Source organism: Amphiprion ocellaris, chromosome 12 (assembly GCF_022539595.1).
Source record: "Amphiprion ocellaris isolate individual 3 ecotype Okinawa chromosome 12, ASM2253959v1, whole genome shotgun sequence".
NCBI classification, from domain to species: Eukaryota; Metazoa; Chordata; class Actinopteri; family Pomacentridae; genus Amphiprion; species Amphiprion ocellaris.
This window is the reverse complement of record NC_072777.1, coordinates 1,813,422-1,832,781: the sequence shown is the minus strand read 5'-3', so window position 1 is coordinate 1,832,781 and position 19,360 is coordinate 1,813,422. Positions and strand designations below refer to the sequence as shown.

The 19,360-nt window shown below is 43.0% G+C and overlaps 1 protein-coding gene across 3 annotated transcripts in view; it reads right to left on the bottom strand.

Annotated features, from left to right (window-relative positions):
* Positions 1-3,778: 3,778 nt before the first annotated feature.
* The window catches only part of LOC111578863 (estrogen-related receptor gamma-like), a 41,295-nt gene continuing 25,713 nt past the window's right edge, over positions 3,779-19,360 (bottom strand). For all 3 annotated transcript variants that reach the window (XM_055015812.1, XM_055015811.1, XM_055015813.1), the window contains exons 5-8: positions 16,005-16,115; positions 14,510-14,692; positions 5,287-5,556; positions 3,779-4,159 (exon numbers count right to left, since the gene is read on the bottom strand). In XM_055015812.1, coding sequence (XP_054871787.1) covers positions 3,915-4,159; positions 5,287-5,556; positions 14,510-14,692; positions 16,005-16,115 — 809 coding nt within the window. In that variant the 3' untranslated portion in view covers positions 3,779-3,914. The remainder of the gene's footprint in view (positions 4,160-5,286; positions 5,557-14,509; positions 14,693-16,004; positions 16,116-19,360) is intronic.

Sequence of the window (19,360 nt, the reverse complement as noted above, 5' to 3'; positions counted from 1 at the left end):
AGCTGCTCCTCTGATTCCTGGAGATCACATGACTCCAGGTAACTCCACCTAGCTGTGGGCTTCCTGCCTTCAACTCCTGTTCTGATGCTGCTCAGCTGAAGACACATTTACTAACAGAGCTGTGGACAGACTGATCAGAGACACGTTGCTGCTGCAGTTGTTGTTCCAGCACTGAAAGAAGAACATTGTCAGCTGATCAGCATGTTTTCACCACTAATTAGGATCAAACTCTCTCAGGTGTGATCAGTGAACTGGAGCTCTGCAGAGAGACATCCTGAGCTGTTCACCGTCTTCATGGGCCTAAAGTTCAGCCGTCTCCACCTGCAGGTTGCACTTGGGAGTTGGAGTTTTTCTCTCACTGGGAAAAAAGATGGAATCCAGCCATTAACACGTGGCTTTTTATGTAATATTTACTATTATTGCTGATCAAAAAGAGACAGAAGCCACATCACTAATAACTTAAAATCTGTTTCTTAACATGCAGCTTTAAATGAGTTTTACTGCGCACATTTGGGATTGAAACGATGTTTTGTGCTGTTGCTTCTGTCAAATTGTGACACAGCTGCTGTGATTCCAGTCCGCCACCAGATGTCACTGTTCCTCCTCATGGTAAAACCTGAAGCTTTGAAATCTTTTCAGCACAAAAACAAATAAAGTCTCAATGATTCACAAGACTTCATCGGCCCATCACTAATTATTAACACATACAGAAGCCATGTTTGTAGTTTTATAAGAACATATATTGAATCCATGTTTGTAGTTTTTACATTAACACATTGTAGTTTTTATATGGACTCCATAGAGGAGGATGTTGGCAAAGCTCACATCCATCATGGACAATCCCTCTCACCCACTGCATGGCACTGTGGGTGGATCCAGACTATAAGCCGCATCACTGTGGAAATTGAATGAGGTGGTCCTTGAGTCATTTCTGACCTTCCCTGAAAATTTCATCCAAATCCATTGGTCTGTTTTTGAGTAATGTTTCACACAGACAGACAGACAGATTCACAGACAAACATACGCCAATCGTTACATAACTCCGCCGTTCCTTGGCGGAGCAGTAGTAATAATAACAATAACAATAATAATATGAATGCTAATGATGATAATAAATATAATAATAGTAATTATCATAATACTGATCATACAGATGTCAGGTGATGAGCTGCAGAATGAGTTTCAGTAAAAACTTGATCATTTTCTGTTTATGTTTATGCATTTATTTTGGGAGAAAAGTGTCAAAAATCATTAATAAACGTCACTAAAACCTGCAGGAAGTGACATCATGGTGCATTCTGGGCAGCGTTTCTGCAGCTTCTCCCTTTAAATTCCTGCCAGGGTTGTGATTATTGTGGCTATAAATAGACGCAGTGATGCAGCGATGAGTCCTCTGATGACCAGACGTCTCCCAGGCCTTCGTTACGTTACTGCTGCTAATTAGAAAGTCCAGCTGAGCTCACAATGAAGACCAGGACACACAGCGCTGCATTAAGGGGATCATCTTTATTGCCCAAAAAAATCCACCTGAGAGTGAAACAGCACGACACACCAAGCTCTCCTTACCTTCAGTCACTTCACACACCGGAGATCAGATTAGAGAACGAAATACAGCTTCTAAAGGTCAAGGTCATCGCTGAAAATATCCAGACAGGAGTAAAGAGCAACATTTCATGAGTTGTGCATAATCTGAAGCACAATATAAACAATTTAAATGAGATTTTAGAAAAAGAACACCGATCATAATAGAGAACTTTGAATTTTTTTGAATGAAGTTTGGTTTAACAAAGGTTCATTGAAGGGCTGCAACTAAAAATATCCATAAAATCATGAAAATTATGAAAAATATGGATCATTGTTTAATCAAATGTCTTGTTTAGTCCAAAGATCTTCAGTTTACTGTCTTAAAAGAGGAAAGAAACCAGAAAATATTCACATTTAAGAAGCTGAAATCACAGAATTCAGACTGAATTTACTAAAAATGTATTCATCCTGATTGTAAAATCTGCTGGAGGCGACCAAACTTGGAGCTAAAAATCAGGATTTATTCATTAATATTCTCAGTCTAGTTTAAAATGAAATGTTTTTTAATAGAGTTTGGTTTGACAAAGGTTCGTTAAAGGGTTGTAACTAAACATAATTTTAAATATAGATTTAAAAAATTGTTGTTTAGTCTTTAAAATCTCATAAAATGGTGAAAAATGTGGATCAACCCAAAGATCTTCAGTTTACTGACATTGAGGAGGAAAGAAATTAGAAAATATTCATATTTAAGGAGCTGAAATCACTGAATTTAGACTTTTTTCTTCTTGAAAAATGACTTAAACTTATAAATTAATCATCAAAATGAGTTGTTTTGTCTTTAAAATCTCATAAAATGATAAAAAATGTGCATCAATCCAAAGATCTTCAGTTTACTGTCAAAGAGGAGGAAAGACGGCAGAAAATCACAGAATTTAGACTTTTTTTAAAAAATGAAAATATTAATTTAAAATCTGCTTAAGGCGACCAAATGAGAGCTAAAAATCTGAATTCAGTCATAAGTGTTCAGTGTCTGGCTTTAAATTTGAACTTTTTTGAATTAAGTTTGCTTTAACGAAGGTTCATTGAATGGCCTTGATAGGGTTAGCGTTAGGGCTAATGCTAACCCTACAGTCATTGTTGTTCTCTAGTTTTGTTCATTGTGTTTTCTGCAAAATAAATCTTTTTGTTGAAGTGTTTGTTGGTAATTTTGTAAAATACTCTTCTAGTAGCCACAACTAAAGTTCCTTCAAGTGTTGACCAATGAAGATTCCTGCAAAAATCAACTGTCCATGAATCGTTCTCTAATTGTGATCTCCAGTCTTTTCAGCGGATCATCGTATCGCGGCTAAATCTGATCTGAACGTCAGAGTTGCACAGTACCTGGCGTTAAATAAGGAGTTGATTCAAACCTTCATTCAAGACAAAAAAACAAACAAACTAGTCTTCACACAGAACACGCTAACAGATTAACATCACCGATTCACCCCCAAAAAACTTCCTGGCTAAAAGGAAACAGTAGTGCACGAGTTCCTACCATAGAAAAGACATCAAGCAGCGCCTCACTAATCCGGATTCAAGTACAGACTTGGTTCATGATATGCTCTGGATAGGTATCAGTGCCGTTAGCAGAGAAGCTAGTAAAAAAATCATCTTACACCATTAAAAATCTTTTAAAAAATCATCGGCTGCTGCTCATTAATAATGCCACGTTAGGAAAACAAGAAGAACAGAACACAGCTGGGTAAATATCACTTCCTGTCCCTGAAGTCGTCGACTGGAATCGGTCTAAATGGATGCGGGTAGATATCAGACATCGTAGCGACACACAGCAGAGCACAGATGCAGGTTTATGTGAAAGTCTTACAGGCCACATCGTATTATTGTTATTAATATTATTATTATTATTATTACTGTGGACGTTTGCTGGTATTATTCGATAACATGAGTCTTTGGCGAGACTAAGTTTACGTCTCTATGTCTACGAAACAAAAAACCAAATCATGAGAGCTCTCTAAACGCGCTAGAATGCAAGTTTTTACAGATGAGTCACATAATCCAGGAGGATCTTCAAGTATCAGGTGGTGTTTGGAGAGAAGAAGCTCTACATTTGGCATGAACTGGAAACGTCTCCGGACGGCCAATCAGGCTTCTTCTTCCTGTTCGCCGTCCGACCAATCACAGCCTCCGTCGTCACGGAGATGCTAAACTTCAAACTCGGCTCTGAAAATGTTCCGGCCAACTTTCCCGTCAGATGGAAGCTGAAAATGGACGAATACGTGACGTGACACCTCCACCACTATCTGTTAGCCTTCGCCTAAGCTTCGCCTCCCGTCCGACACCTGCCTCCCGTCCGAAGCCCCGCTTCCCGTCCGAAGCCCCGCCCCCTGCGGTCAGGCTTTGGCCTCCAGCAGTTCCAGGAACAGTTTGTGCATCGGCACCCGGCCGTCCTGTTTGATGCTGCAGAAGTGCTGGACGGCTCGAGCCGCCGTCTGCCGGAGCAGCGGCAGCGTCATGATCATCTTTCCGGCCCGGCGAGGATCCTCTGGGTGGTGGAAGGCCTCGTAGTCCTGCAGGGCGCCGTGGAGGACGTCCTGCAGCTGCTGGACCGCCTCCGAGTCCTCGATCTGCATCGAGTCTGAAGAAGGGACGGAAATAAGAGATTAAAGGTCGAGAACATCGATGATTACCTCAAAAACCTGCTGGTGGATTTGAAATGACTCCATTTATCAGCCAGAAACTGTAAAAGAATCATCAGCTTTTCAACTTTCCAACACTCCTTGAGCTACACATCTCATTAATCTAAGCTTAAACCTGTCACATAGATACATGAAATGAAAAAAACAAGACACAAAATGACAAAAATGAGACACAAAACAAGACACAAAATGACAAAAATGAGACACAAAACAAGACACAAAATGACAAAAATGAGACACGAAACACGACAAAGATGAGACAAAATGACATGAGACACGATAAGGTAAAATATGAGAACCAAAGCAACACAAAACTGGAAAAATGGGACACAAAATGACAAAACTGTTCCAAAGATACATAGAACAACAAAAACAAGAAACAAAATGAAAAAAAAAAAACCTACATAAAAACAAGACATAACTCGAAAAATGGGACACAAAATGACCAGAAAATCACAAAACTATCCCAAGGACACATAAAACAACAAAAAGGAGACAAAAAAGAAGAAAAAAACTAAAACAAAACAACACAAAACAAGAACAATGAGACACGAACTAACAAAAAACAAGACTTAAAATGACAAAAACTGTCCCAAAAACACATTTAACAACAAAAGCGAGACACAAATGAAATGTTAAAAATGAGGACCAAAGCAACACAAAACTGGAAAAATGGGACACAAAATGACAAAACTGTCCCAAAAACACATAAAACAACAAAAACAAAAGAAAAATGGGACACAAAATGACAGAAAACAAGACTTCAAATCACAAAACTGCACCAAAACATCCCAATCAGGAACCATTGAAGGACCCATTCCTGACAGTGAAACCCTCCAAAATAAAAGCCACGATCTGCTGGAGGACACATTCCTGACAATAAAACCCTTCAAAATAAAAGCCTGGATCTGCTGGGGACATATTCCTGACGGTGAAACCCTCCAAAATAAAATCCTGGATCTGCTGGAGGACACATTCCTGACAATAAAGCCCACCAAAATAAAAGCAGGATCCATTGGAGGACACATCCACCACAGTGGAACCCTCCAAAATAAAAGCCTGGTACCTGAGTTGGCAAGGGCGATGGCCTTGAGCACCACAAACTCCTCCTTCTCCAGCCCCATGCTCTTGAACTTCTTGACCAGCTGCAGGATGGCGTTGTTGAGGTCCAGCAGACCGGCCAGCCTGGACTGGTTCTCGTCCATCACGTAGTCCTCGGCGTAGACCAGCTTGTCCTCCAGACCCAGAGACCTGAAGACCACCCGCAGGATCAGGATCTCCATCCAGCTGCTCTGCAGGAGACTCATCTGGTCCGCCAGGGACAGGGAGGGGAAGCCTGGAGGAGGACAGGGTTTACTGTCAGGGTGCTTCCTGTTGGGCCCATCAAAATAAAAGATTTTTAATGACGTCTAACATGGAGCTCATAGTAGAAAGAAAACCTCAAAAAAGTGGCAGAAGAATGGTCTGACTAAAAGGAAAAGACACTCTGGTGTGTTTGTGTTTCTTTCAACCAATGAGAACGTTGATGAGCGGAGCTTAGCCCGGGATGCAGTGATGGTGCCCCCTGCAGTGTAATGAATGGAGAATTGGGATTTTTGGTCACAGAAATGCTAAAACTGTCATTAAAACCACAAATTCCCTCAAGCAGGGCTGCCTTACTGCTCCATCTTTATCTAAATTTAGCATTTTTAACATGTAGGTTGCTGCTGGAAGTTGCTGTTGTTGTTTTTTTTATGTAGTAAAGGAGTAAAATGTGAATCAGAAATGAAAAAAACCTATGCTTTATTCTTGTTGAATTTTTATTTGAAATATTTAAATTTTACATATGTTTTAGAGATTTGCTTAATTTTACTGATGAAACTGCAGTTCTCACATGACACATTCAAAGACCATTGGAAAGCTCAAAATGTGATTCAAAATTTGGCAAAACGACTTGAAATTCACACAGATTTACTCAGAAAATGATCCAAAATGCAAAACAATTACCTCAAAATGTCCAAAATGACTCAATAGCTAAACAAAACTACAAAAAATGGCTAAAACAGCTCAGATCATATCCAGAATCGCACAAAAACTGTCCCAAATAAAAAATATTTGTCCCAAACAACTCGAAGTTGATGGAAAAGGACTAAAAACTGCCCAAAACCACAAAAAAGCACGTTAAAATGACACAAAACTGTCGACAGTGACTAAAAAAACTGTCCAAAAAGACTCAAGAATTGTCCAAATGACAAGTATTTGTGTCATAATTAAACCCGTTTTTAAAAAAATTGACAATTTAGAAGTTATCTGAGGGACCTAAAACACAGATAAGAAGCCTAAACATGGAGAAAAATGATCGTGTAGTAAAATATCGGAGGTCACAAGGCCTAACTTTAGTATGAATGAGATTTTTCTCTGCTGGTAAACAGGCTTTCTGAAGGTAGATCAGGATCTCATGAACTCTCATGTCTGTAAACATGAAGCTACGGCCAGTTAGCTCCATGCTAAGCTAACCAAACCGCCTCTTATTCCTCAGGTAAATAAGGGAAAGTTGTAGCTGCTGTTTCTGAGGTCTGGAGGTGAATCACAGCAGAGGACATAACGAAGGACGAGGAGGTGACTTTAATTATCCTCTGCAGGCCCCGCCTCCTCGGACTTACGGTTCCCCGCCACAGGAGGATGATTAAAGCCGCTCACACCTTCGCTGTAATTAAACGGAGGGTTTTAATGGCAGGACGAGGCGTCGTGTTGGTGTTTCTCATCAGCATCTTTACGATCACCGCCAGGATGGAGACACTGGCCCTCGATCGATGGGATTTCATTGGTCGATGGGGATCAGTAACGTGGATGAATCCTCTGGTGATAAATTAACGGGTTTTAGGGACAAATACAAGTTCAATAAATAAGAAGAACAGCGTTCTAAATGGAAGAAGGCTGACTGGATCATACACTGTAAAAAAATACAAAAGATCCTAAACAAAAATAATTGGGTTTTTAGCTGACTTAAAGTGACAATTTGTTAAAAAAAAAAAAAAAAAGGGCGTTTTACCTTATTTTTTATGGTTTACATGTAAGTTTGTTGCTGATTTTTTTTTTTTTTTTTAAACCTAATTTAACCCTCGTGTCATCCTGCGGGTCAAAACTGACCCGTTTTAAAAAATATATATTTTCACAGTGAAACTTCTGATGTCCACATTTTCAACATTTTTGGGAAATCTTTGAACATTTTTTGGTGGAAAAAAGGAAATGTTAAAAATGTTTCTTAAGAATATTCACAAAAAATCAACTAGATTTTTTTGTGAATGTACTTATCAGTAAAACTTTTATTAGAAGTTTTACTGATATATATGGAATCACTTTGGATATTTTTAGGATTTTTTTATAAGATTTTTAATCATTTTTTGAAAATATTTAGAAGAATTTTCTTGCTAAATTTGGGGGATTTAAAAAAAAACTTTAAAGGGAAACTTTAAAGGAATTACTGGAATTTTCTTCCTGAAGGTTTTGCAAATTTTCAGAAATTTGGGGATTTCTTTTCTGAATTTTTGGATTTTTTTCAGACAAGGAAACAATATTTTTTGGTGCCTGTAAATAAAGACAGCAGGAAGGTTAAATCTAATTTAAAAACATCATGTTAAATCTGTAAAATTACTGTTAAAAAACACAATTTTTTGTCATTGAAATATAGTAAGAATTAGGAAAATCTGTGAAAATGATTTGATGTGGACATTTTCTACAGTTTTGTCCATTTTCAATCAATTTGTAAATTATTAATTTCTTTAATTGTAATTGTAATTTTCCTAGACTTCATCTGTAATTTAACAAAACAGGAACAATGTGTAAAATAACCTAAATGTCCAGAATAAAAACCGTTATAAATGGTTCATTATGTGCCTGGTCTCGCCCCAGCTGCCTCTGTCTCTCTCTCACACACTAAAAGGCCAAAAACAACGAGGAAGGTTGGTCTTTCTCCAGCTCTCGGCGCCTTCAGACTTCATCCTCGTCACCGTCAGCCGTCCTGATGGGAGGCGACGTGGAGGGGAGCAGCCGGGACGGCGGCCCCGACACACTCACCTCCCCCTGGGCAGGAAGTCAGACGGCCTGGGCCCCCCTCGGTGTCCTGCCAGTCATCCGGAGCTGATGTGACACGATGGCCGCTACGCTGCCAGGAAGGCCGGCCGTTTCTAAACAGCCTTTATCTGAGCATCTTCTGCTGCTTCCTGCCGTCTGTTTTCACCTCCTCGACCTGCCGCCTCCATCATCAAGCTTCTCCTTCACGACTGGCGTCTCCTCTCAGGCCATTCCTTCCTTCATCGTTTCCCTTTTTATCCCAGCTTCCCCTTTCTGTCTTTCTGTCTGTTTCTATTAAATTGAAAAGGTGATGTCAATTAAAATCTCTCTGTAGAAGGACAACGATTTGAGGAAGAATCTACGGCACACGCAACATCACTCAAATGTCAAATAATTCTAAATTAAACAACCTCTTAATAACTGCATTGTTTCTCAGGTTGACAGTTGAGTATTTCAATCAAGACCAAAAACTTTAGACAGAGCATATTGAAAGTTCAGGCCCCAAAGTAGAGTCCACTTGTGTTTTTCATTCAAAATCACAGAGAGTTTAGACACAACACTAGAATGTCCAAAATGACTTTCTTTAAAATACCTTAAAATTGGTCAGAAATGACTCAAAATTTGTCCAATTCAGGTTAAAAACATCAGGAATGATTCAAAATGTTACCAAAATTGATAGAAAAACTGTCCCAAATCACTAAAAATGAGTCCAAAGTTGCTCAAAATGACTAAAAGTCTGTTCAGAATTAGCCCAATGAACATGTTTGTACTTCCTCAGTTGTGGACCTATGGACTAGGTCCATCTATGACTGCATCATGGCTCCACATGGAAAAGAACTGAACAGAGGAAGTGGAAAAATCACAAAGACTTCATACAAAAGAACAAAGTGAACACCAGGATGGTCAAAATTACTCAAACCTGTTGAACACAAGCCAAAAATATCAAGAATGACTCTAAATTGATCCAAAACAACTCAAAGTTTGTCAAATCGGGTTGAAAAATTGTCCCAAATTATTAAAATTTGTCCTCAAAACTTGCTCAAAATGACTAAAAATCTGTTTAAAATCAGCCTAACTGCATGAACATGGATCTAAACTGAGGTACAGAAGGAGTCATAGTACCACTAATCAACACTAGTCCAGAACAGCTGAAGAGAACAAGCTAACAGGCTAATTTGTTAAAAATGACTCACAATTTGTCAAAAATGACTCAGAATTTTACCAAAGCAACTCCGAACGTGTTCAAAACAAGCTAAAGAATGTCGTAAATGAGTGAAACTGACTCTTGACGTTTGTTAAATGAAATATTCTGACATTAACCAACAACCTTCCTGCTACATTTCAGGTTTTCCTTTTGTGATTTTTAGTTTTTGCCGGCTGCATTTCGCTGCTTTTTATTGTATTTTTTGTGACGTTTCCTGAACTTTGAGCAGAATGTTCCCGACGTCTGGATGAAAGTCGCCTCCCCTCCGGTGGGGATCTGCTGCCTCTCGACCAGAAAAACTTCCACCGGCAGAAGAACCACAAATACCCCATGAGCAGCCTCCATCCATCCGTCAGACAGCAGCTGGAGGGGAGGACGGGGAGCACGGGGGAGGAGGACGGGGGAGGAGGACGGGGAGGACGGGGAGGAGGATGGGGAGGAGGACGGGGGAGGAGGACGAGCAGGACGGGGAGGAGGACGGGGGAGGAGGACGAGGAGGACGGGGAGGAGGACGAGGGAGGAGGACGGGGAGGAGGACGGGGAGGGAGGACGAGGAGGAGGACGGGGAGGACGGGGAGGACGGGGGAGGAGGACGGGGGAGGAGGACGGGGGAGGAGGACGAGGAGGACGGGGAGGAGGACGAGGGAGGAGGACGGGGAGGACGGGGAGGAGGACGGGGGAGGAGGACGAGGAGGACGGGGAGGAGGACGAGGGAGGACGGGGAGGAGGACGGGGAGGACGGGGAGGACGGGGGAGGAGGACGGGGAGGACGGGGGAGGAGGACGGGGAGGACGGGGAGGACGGGGAGGAGGACGGGGGAGGAGGACGGGGAGGACGGGGAGGAGGACGGGGGAGGAGGACGGGGGAGGAGGACGGGGAGGACGGGGAGGACGGGGAGGAGGACGGGGGAGGAGGACGGGGGAGGAGGACGGGGAGGACGGGGAGGACGGGGAGGACGGGGAGGAGGATGGGGAGGACGGGGAGGAGGACGAGGAGGACGGGGGAGGGAGGACGGGGAGGAGGACGGGGAGGACGGGGAGGACGGGGAGGAGGATGGGGAGGAGGATGGGGAGGACGGGGAGGAGGACGAGGGAGGAGGACGAGGGAGGAGGACGGGGAGGAGGACGGGGAGGAGGACGGGGAGGACGGGGAGGACGGGGAGGAGGACGGGGGAGGAGGACGGGGAGGACGGGGAGGAGGACGGGGAGGACGGGGAGGACGGGGAGGACGGGGAGGAGGATGGGGAGGAGGACGGGGAGGACGGGGAGGAGGACGAGGGAGGAGGACGAGGGAGGAGGACGGGAGGAGGACGGGGAGGAGGACGGGGAGGACGGGGAGGACGGGGAGGAGGACGGGGGAGGAGGACGGGGGAGGACGGGGAGGAGGACGGGGAGGACGGGGAGGACGGGGAGGACGGGGAGGAGGACGGGGAGGAGGACGGGGGAGGAGGACGAGGAGGACGGGGAGGAGGACGAGGGAGGAGGACGGGGAGGACGGGGAGGAGGACGGGGAGGACGGGGAGGACGGGGAGGAGGACGGGGAGGAGGACGGGGAGGACGGGGAGAGGACGGGGAGGACGGGGAGGAGGACGGGGGAGGAGGACGAGGAGGACGGGGGAGGAGGACGGGGAGGAGGACGAGGGAGGAGGACGGGGGAGGACGGGGAGGAGGACGAGGGAGGAGGACGGGGAGGAGGACGGGGAGGAGGACGGGAGGGACGGGGAGGAGGACGGGGGAGGAGGACGAGGAGGACGGGGAGGAAGGACGAGGGAGGAGGACGAGGGAGGAGGACGGGGAGGAGGACGGGGGAGGACGGGGAGGACGGGGAGGAGGACGGGGGAGGAGGACGAGGAGGACGGGGAGGAGGACGAGGGAGGAGGACGGGGAGGAGGACGGGGAGGACGGGGAGGACGGGGGAGGAGGACGGGGGAGGAGGACGAGGAGGACGGGGAGGAGGGACGAGGGAGGAGGACGAGGGAGGAGGACGGGGAGGAGGACGGGGGAGGAGGACGGGGATGACGGGGAGGGAGGACGGGGGAGGAGGACGAGGAGGAGGACGAGGAGGAGGACGGGGAGGAGGACGGGGAAGACGGGGAGGACGGGGAGGATGGGGAGGGAGGACGGGGGAGGAGGACGGGGGAGGAGGACGGGGAGGACGGGGAGGACGGGGAGGAGGACGGGGGAGGAGGATGGGGAGGACGGGGAGGAGGACGGGGGAGGAGGACGGGGGGAGGAGGACGGGAGGACGGAGAGGAGGACGGGGAGGACAGGGAGGAGGACGGGGGGAGGAGGACGAGGAGGACGGGGGAGGAGGACGAGGAGGACGGGGGAGGAGGACGAGGAAGAGGACGGGGAGGAGGACGGTGGAGGATGGGGGAGGACGGGGAGAGAGGACGGGGAGGAGGACGGGGAGGGACGGGGGAGGACGGGGAGGACGGGGAGGAGGACGGGGGAGGACGGGGGAGGAGGACGGGGAGGAGGACGGGGAGGACGGGGAGGAGGACGGGGAGGAGGACGGGGGAGGAGGACGGGGAGGACGGGGAGGACGGGGAGGAGGACGGGGGAGGAGGACGGGGAGGACGGGGAGGAGGACGGGGAGGACGGGGAGGAGGACGGGGAGTACAGGGAGGAGGACGGGGGAGGAGGACGAGGAGGACGGGGAGGAGGACGGGGAGGAGGACGGGGAGGAGGACGGGGGAGGAGGACGGAGAGGAGGACGGGGGAGGACGGGGAGGAGGACAGGGGAGGACGGGGGAGGTTTATCCAGCAGAACAATGGAAACAGCGACGCTCTAAACGTTCCGGTTTGCAGAAACTAATGTGAGACTCCTGCAGTGTTTGTGGTGTCAGCAGCCCAGAGACAGACGTCAACACACTCAGGTGTTTCCCAGGTGATGTTTGGAGATAAACTCTCTCATCTAATATTATCACCTGTTTAAACCCTCAACATGCAGCCTGTTTCCTCTTTTAAGCTGATTTTATCACATTTATTACATGAGAGCTTCATAATGTTTGAACTAAACTTTACAGCTGCGTTCACACTTTTAAATCTAAATGAAATGAAACTAATTTAATAGTCAGAATAATCATTTTGGTTCATTTTACGATCAAAGAATAACAAGCCTGACAGTATTATAATGTTTTATTTTAGTCCAATATAAACAGGTTTTTTAAAATCTCAGTGCTTTTACATAATATCCAGAATGTTCTAATAATATTTTGGATATTATGCAAACTCTGAATTATTTTAATTATATCACAGGTCAGGATTAATTTCTAATGATAAATTATATTTACAAATTATATTTAACAAATGTAATAATACACATAATATTAACAAAAAATTCAATAAATTACTTTTAAATATTTATTGTTTGTGTGACAAATTACATTCAGTAAATTAGATTAATAAATATAATAATACATGTAATAATAATAACAATTATTTAACTTAATTTAACTAATTCTATCATAATTTTTATATATATTAATTTTAGATGCTAAATTAATTCAATAATATATGTAATAACAATAGCAATCATTTAATTAAATCTATCTATCTATCTATCTATCTATCTATCTATCTATCTATCTATATATATATATATATATATATATACAACAATATTATATGATAAATTTTATGTCACAAATTTAATAGTAAATGTAATACTCATAACAATAATTTAATTTAACAAATCAAATTATATTTAATAAATGTACTAATAATAAAATTATATAAAAATTCATTAAGAAATTATATTTAGAATTTATACATTAACATTATATTTTTTGGTTTTGAGTTGAGTTTTTTTTTGCCATTAAATTATGAAGCTCTTAGCTAACTGAGCTCCAAATTGAGCCAAAATTGTCCAACATAACTAGAAAAAGTGTTACTCAAAATTTGACCAAAATTACTTAGTAAATTGTCAAACTCTAACTTAAAATGATCCAAAAAGGCTAAAAATTAAGATAGAAATTGCCCAGAAAATGAGCTAAGAGGAACCAGCTAACAAGCTAACTGTCTTAAATGACTTAAATTTCCTCAAAATGTTTTGTCTCCTTCTTCATGGTTGTTTCCATAGACTTTATATCCACTTTATATAGTAATGAAAAATTAAAGCGAAGAGACAAAAACACCAACAAACTGCTTGGAATTTAGCGTCTTTTAGCGGTAATATGATTTAAACGTGAGTTTTCTGAAAATGTGCGTTCTGTACAGTTATGAAGAACTGGTAAGCTAGCTATAAAGACTAAAACTGGGTTTGTATGAGGCTGTAAACATGTTTATTTCTGCTGTGAAGTTGCACATTTTAACATGGAGGTCTATGGAGATTAACTCACTTTGGAAACCAGCCCCTAGTGGACATTTGAGGAACTACAGATTGTCAAGTTTGCCAATAAATCCAGACAAATAAACCCAGTTTATTAAGAATATAACAGGATATTAAATGAATAAACATCTCAAGATACACTTTCTGCATAAAAATGGAGAAACTGACTCTTTGGCAGCACCAAGAGATTTTAGTTTTTCATCTTTACACCTGAAAGCATCCCTAAATTACAAACCAACAGCGTGCAAAGTGCTTCTAAATAGAGCTGCTTCTCATTTGTGAGTATCAAAGCAGGATCTGAGTCTCTGCTGCATGTGATTACAACTGTTGGCGTGGCTCTATGGCAGCGTTTTAATCCCACTAAGCTGTCACAGCGCACTTCCCTCTGCTCTCCAGCCTTTCATCCGAGGAGAAAAAAACCAAAAACCTCCGGACATCCTGCTGTTCCCGTGTCAGAGGAGAAGCTAAGAGCGTTCCAGGAGCCCCGAGGATTTCAGGAAGTGAATTAAAACTTCCAGGTGGTCGATATATTAGGAACACTCTCTGTATAAACCACACAAACACCGAGAGGACGAGACAAGAACCGTTCTTCCTCTGGGCAGTCTGGAGTCAGAACAATCCTCTGATCTGATTAGAGCCTTAATGGAGCTGATGTGTTCGCTGAGCAAACAGCTGACAGAGTCTCGGTCTGGGTTCCTACCTGGGATGTGCTTGGCCCAGCCGATGTTGACCACCAGCTCCCGGTCGGCCAGGTCGCACAGCGTGGTCAGGGCCTTGATGTCGCTCTCCGGTACCGTCGGGTCCGGCATGGCGAAGATGCCCTCCGGTTCGGCCACCAGCAGCAGAGACACCACTTTGTTCTCGACCACGCCGCCTGCAGAGACTGGCAGAGAGTTCAGCGTTATTACAGATTTACAGAAACAAGAAAACAACTTCTCAACACTGAATCATGGTTAGTTTAATTTGGATTTATTGGCAAGAATTTACCCAAAGAAAGACTCATTCATGCCAAAGTGAAAACAAGTTTCTACAAAGTAACTTCAATTAATTTAAAATATAAAACTAAAATAAATGTCTGGGTACGTTTTCATATTATTTAGGTCAATATTTAGTAGACGTAGCATTAGCTGCAGTTCCGGCATTGATCCTGTGTTGGTCTCAATCAGCCTGAACATCATGATGCTGCCACCACCGTGCTTCACATCATGATGCTGCCACCACCATGCTTCACATCATGATGCTGCCACCACCATGCTTCACATCATGATGCTGCCACCACCGTGCTTCACATCATGATGCTGCCACCACCGTGCTTCACATCATGATGCTGCCACCTCTATGATTGGTGTCCACTAAACATATCATCTAGTCTGATGGTCATAAAGCTCCATCCTGGTCTCCTCAGACCAAAGAACCTTCTTCCAGGTGTCTTCAGAGTCTCCACATGTCTTCTGGTGAACTCTAGTTCAGATTTAATTTGAGTTTTTTCCAACAGAGTCTTTCTCTTTGTCTCCATAAAGCTTTGACTGGTGAAGAACAGTTGGATGAACAGTCTCTAACATCTCAGCTGCTGAAGCTGGAACTCCTTCAGAGGAGTCATAGGTGTCTTGGTGGCCTCCCTCACTGGTCACTCTTTTGCTCGGTCACTCAGTTTTAAAGGGCGCCATGTTCTAGGCAAATTCACACATGTTCCATTTGGTTTTATTTTTAATTATTTGACATTATTTTATAGAAATTTGTTTTCACTTTGACATGAAAGATTTTTTTCTTATAAATTCTTGTTCAAAACGCCAAATTACGCTGATAGTGTTTCAGTGTTGAAAAGCAATAAAAAGGGAAAAGTTTAATTCCTAGAAAGTTAGTTTTGGTCCAGACTAAAATCTTCCTGTTGGTTCCAGGATTTCCTCTGTGCCAGAAAAATCTGACTGAGAGATCAAATAAGAAAACTTTCTCCTTCCAAAGTTAAATCAAACATTACAAACCCAATGAGAAAATGTGTAAAAGATGTACTGAATTATGGAACAACGCTGCAGACTGCTCTGTTGACAGCTTCTCAAAATCTCACATCAAACTATTACAAATGTTATGAAAGAAAAGATGACAGAACTCTCAGGCAGCAGCACAGATGAAACCAGAGCTTTAACTCATGTAAAATAACTCCTAAACAGTTCATAAAGACGGTGGTTTGAACTCACAGGTTTTCTTCTGCGGCAGTGAGTTCTGAGGATGCAGATATGGGCTGTTCTCAGCGTCTATTCTCCGTTTATATTTCTGTCTTCCACCTCGAACTCGGTCCAGACGAACACCTGCATGAACAATCACAGGATATTAATGATTCATTTAGCCGACGGTATCCAGATACTGATGATCACAGGGTATAAATGGAAACACATTCACATGAACTGAATATATAAGAACACAAAAAGGTCCTTAAAGTAAAAACCCAATGATGAAAAAATATCTTGTTTGATTTAATGATTAAACTTGAAGTAAAGTGTAATGTCCTGGGTCATGCTACATGCTGCTTTCAGTCATGCAACATGTTGTATTTCATGTTGTGGTTAACTCGTGCAGCATTTGTGCCGTACATAATGTTATAATCACATCACATTGTTTCATATCAATATTGTTTTTTATTAGATCGTAGCGTTGTATGTCGTATACTGTATCACATTGTATCATATCATAGCATATTGTAATGTATTGTACATTATGTTATGTATCATATGGTAACAGATTTTATTGTATCATAGTGTTTTGTGTTTTATTGTATCACATTGTGGCATATCATAGTGCACTGTAGGTTTTATATTGTATCGTATTGTATAGTGTCGTACTGTTTTGTGTTGTATTCTGTCATATTGTATAGATTGTATTGATTTGTTTAGTTTTTAGCACATTGCTTTATATCGTATTATATCATATTGTAACATATTGTATCGTATTGTAGTTTTTTGTATAATATTGTATCATATTGTATCATATTGTATAATATTGTATTGTATTATATAACATTGTATAATATTGTATTGTGTTGTAGCATATTTTATAATATTGTATCATATTGTATCGTATTGTATTGTATTGTATCATACCAGAGCATTTTTTAGCATATAGTATAGTATTGTGTTGTATTGTGTTGTAGCATACTGTGGCATAATGTGGTGTATCGTATTGTGTTGTTTTGTTTTGTGTCGTATCATATCATATTGTTTCATATTGAATGATATCATATAGTCTAGTATATCAGAACTTATTGTATCATATTATCGGCTAACTGATGACATCATGTGTACAGCAGAGTGTTGTTCTGTAAACCTCAGTGGTTCATGGAACTTCTGACACTGAAAGGCTTCACATTAAACTGATCATCAGTCTGAAGGAGAACCAACAGGACGGACTACTCCCTGTAACACAACACCCAGAGGCAACAGTCCACCTGTCACCATGGCGATGAGGATTAAAGGTGGCGGTTGGACGAGGACTGAACCAAGAATAAAAAGAATCCAGAAGCTGCAGCGGTTTGACACCTGATCGTCACCATGGAAACACTCATAGTGGCCCTGAACAGATCCATGAGGGCATCTTTAAGACTATTTACCCCCAGACACCCCCAGAAACACATAGATCTATAAGGGCATCTTTAGGATTATTTACCCCTGGCACCTCCAGGAACACATAGATCCATAAGGGCATCTTTAGGATTATTTACCCCTGACACCTCCAGGAACACATAGATCCATAAGGGCATCTTTAGGATTATTTACCCCTGACACCTCCAGGAACACATAGATCCATAAGGGCATCTTTAGGATTATTTACCCCCGACACCTCCAGGAACACATAGATCCATAAGGGCATCTTTAGGATTATTTACCCCCGGCACCTCCACGAACACATAGATCCATAAGGGCATCTTTAGGATTATTTACCCCAGAAACCTCCAGGAACACATAGATCCATAAGGGCATCTTTAGGATTATTTACCCCCAGACACCTCCAGGAACACATAGATCCATAAGGGCATCTTTAGGATTATTTACCCCTGACACCTCCAGGAACACAAAGATCTATAAGGGCATCTTTAGGATTATTTACCCCTGACACCTCCAGGAACACATAGATCTATAAGGGCATCTTTAGGATTATTTACCCCTGACACCTCCAGGAACACATAGATCTATAAGGGCATCTTTAGGATTATTTACCCCTGGCACCTCCAGGAACACATAGATCCATAAGGGCATCTTTAGGATTATTTACCCCTGACACCTCCAGGAACACATAGATCCATAAGGGAATCTTTAGGATTATTTACCCCTGACACCTCCAGGAACACATAGATCCATAAGGGCATCTTTAGGATTATTTACCCCCGACACCTCCAGGAACACATAGATCCATAAGGGCATCTTTAGGATTATTTACCCCTGGCACCTCCAGGAACACATAGATCCATAAGGGCATCTTTAGGATTATTTACCCCAGAAACCTCCAGGAACACATAGATCCATAAGGGCATCTTTAGGATTATTTACCCCTGGCACCTCCAGGAACACATAGATCCATAAGGGCATCTTTAGGATTATTTACCCCAGAAACCTCCAGGAACACATAGATCCATAAGGGCATCTTCAGGATTATTTACCCCAGACACCTCCAGGAACACATAGATCCATAAGGGCATCTTTAGGATTATTTACCCCCAGACACCCCCAGAAACACATAGTTCTATAAGGGCATCTTTAGGATTATTTACCCCCGACACCTCCAGGAACGCATAGATCCATAAGGGCATCTTTAGGATTATTTACCCCTGACACCTCCAGGAACACATAGATCCATAAGGGCATCTTTAGGATTATTTACCCCCGACACCTCCAGGAACACATAGATCCATAAGGGCATCTTTAGGATTATTTACCCCTGGCACCTCCAGGAACACATAGATCCATAAGGGCATCTTTAGGATTATTTACCCCAGAAACCTCCAGGAACACATAGATCCATAAGGGCATCTTTAGGATTATTTACCCCTGGCACCTCCAGGAACACATAGATCCATAAGGGCATCTTTAGGATTATTTACCCCAGAAACCTCCAGGAACACATAGATCCATAAGGGCATCTTCAGGATTATTTACCCCAGACACCTCCAGGAACACATAGATCCATAAGGGCATCTTTAGGATTATTTACCCCCAGACACCCCCAGAAACACATAGTTCTATAAGGGCATCTTTAGGATTATTTACCCCCGACACCTCCAGGAACACATAGATCCATAAGGGCATCTTTAGGATTATTTACCCCCGACACCTCCAGGAACACATAGATCTATAAGGGCATCTTTAGGATTATTTACCCCTGACACCTCCAGGAACACATAGATCCATAAGGGCATCTTTAGGATTATTTACCCCAGAAACCTCCAGGAACACATAGATCCATAAGGGCATCTTCAGGATTATTTACCCCAGACACCTCCAGGAACACATAGATCCATAAGGGCATCTTTAGGATTATTTACCCCTGACACCTCCAGGAACAC